General features: G+C 40.5%; 1 protein-coding gene across 1 annotated transcript; it reads right to left on the bottom strand.

Moving 5' to 3' along the window:
* Positions 1–337: 337 nt before the first annotated feature.
* Positions 338–1379, bottom strand: LOC119590953 (WW domain-containing protein C660.06-like). The gene is made up of 4 exons (XM_037939690.1): positions 1360–1379; positions 997–1129; positions 726–842; positions 338–391 (listed from the first exon to the last, which is right to left on the bottom strand). The coding sequence occupies exons 1-4, from the start codon at positions 1360–1362 to the stop codon at positions 378–380; spliced, it is 267 nt and encodes an 88-aa protein (XP_037795618.1). The 5' UTR covers positions 1363–1379; the 3' UTR covers positions 338–377.
* Between the last annotated feature and the right edge of the window lie 195 nt (positions 1380–1574).

Here is a 1574-nt window from a genome sequence, read left to right as displayed (position 1 = left end):
TATAACGTAAGTAGCTTCTGACATGAATTGTTTCATTCATATGAGACATGGGCTCTCATCAAACTTTCTTTTCACCGGCGCTGTCATGCGGTTTTATTTTTCTTGTCGATCGTTCCTCTCCCCTTCATCCCATCCCCACAGATCGAAGTTTTAACAGTTGTTTTACAGTTGATGAGGATGATCACATGGGATCATAGCTATAAACTGTACACGGTTTTATGGATCTATACTACTAAATGAATATTGCTAACAAATGAGATTAAAATTTAGTCTTATAATTGTTTTAGGGATAAACACTGATAAATGATTAAAGGATCAGTATTTATAGCAATTTTATTTTCGAAATATATAAAAAAAACTGTAGTACGGCTCCTTGATTACCTGCCATATCCTGAAAAATAATGATGATTGAGATTAATGTCAACTGTAAAACATTAATTGATTTATACAAGCTAGAAGCATAATTCACACCCGGGAAAGGGCCCGACAAAGTCAGAAAGTATAACAAGTATTGTCTTTCGAGCTTGCTGTCCATTTTATCAGATACCAGCGGCTCATTTCTTGTGTTTTTAACAAGAAGTTGTTAGCAAACCACTTCCTAAAGCTTTTTATACATATATCTTCTCTTTTACTTGTGATTTCATGCAGCCTAAAGGCTCTTGGAAAATTTCCTCGGACTTGCATTCCTACACAATTTCGGGTCCTAATTGAATAAAGTATTTTACCTCCAAATCCACCACCGAATCCTCCAAATCCACCTCCGAATCCTCCAAATCCGCCTCCGAACCCTCCGTGTCCACCTCTGAATCCTCCGAAACCTCCGCCGAAGCCTCTGTGTCCACCTGTGGAAATGCCAGCTTATGTGAGAATGCTCCGGTGTCAGATGCTCTTCATATATTTCCGTTTAACGGGAACAAAGCCTTGTGATCAAAGAATATGTGCCAACTAGAAGAGGTTTTAGTTGTAACAACATTTAATTTAGATTACACATTTTACCTCCAAATCCACCGAATCCTCCACCGCTGAATCCACCGAATTTTCCACCGCCAAATCCACCTCCGCCGAAGTGACCGGCGGCGGCGAAGGCGACCACGAGGGCCATGACCATGACGGTGAAGAGTGCGCGGACCTGAGTGAAAATCGTAAGATATCAAAGTCGATTCATTTTTTTAGGCCAAAGATTAACAAAACCGAGAATGGAAATGTTTTTCGTATGATTTCGAAATCTTACTTGTAAAATTATTCTTTATTCAGCATGTACATTGAAGAGGAAGGAATTAGTCTAATCAACATTGATGTTTTTCACACCAAGGAAGTGAGGCAAAGAGAAAGAAAAAGTACTATCTCCATAACACAAACCATGTTGAGTGCTGACACGTTGAGAGGCAACTGCCAGCACGCCGGAGGAGCGGAGGCTTTATACTCCCTCAGCCCAGGAAAATCTAGAAGGCGGCGACCTTGGGTTCCGTCGAGTCACTCCACGAATCCCTTGTCTTAACGAGGGGAAATAAGGACAAAGCAAGGTAGGAGTATTATTACTAAATAGTAAAATGAGATTTCCTCTGATCGAGTTG

Source organism: Penaeus monodon, chromosome 28 (genome assembly GCF_015228065.2).
Source record: "Penaeus monodon isolate SGIC_2016 chromosome 28, NSTDA_Pmon_1, whole genome shotgun sequence".
Classification (NCBI taxonomy): Eukaryota; Metazoa; Arthropoda; class Malacostraca; order Decapoda; family Penaeidae; genus Penaeus; species Penaeus monodon.
This window is presented reverse-complemented; position numbering and strand designations above follow the sequence as displayed.

Coding starts and splice junctions, on each gene's coding strand:
- LOC119590953 (XM_037939690.1), bottom strand. Junction 843..996: donor AGGATTCGGTGGATTTGGAG/GTAAAATGTGTA, acceptor GCATTTCCACAG/GTGGACACAGAGGCTTCGGC.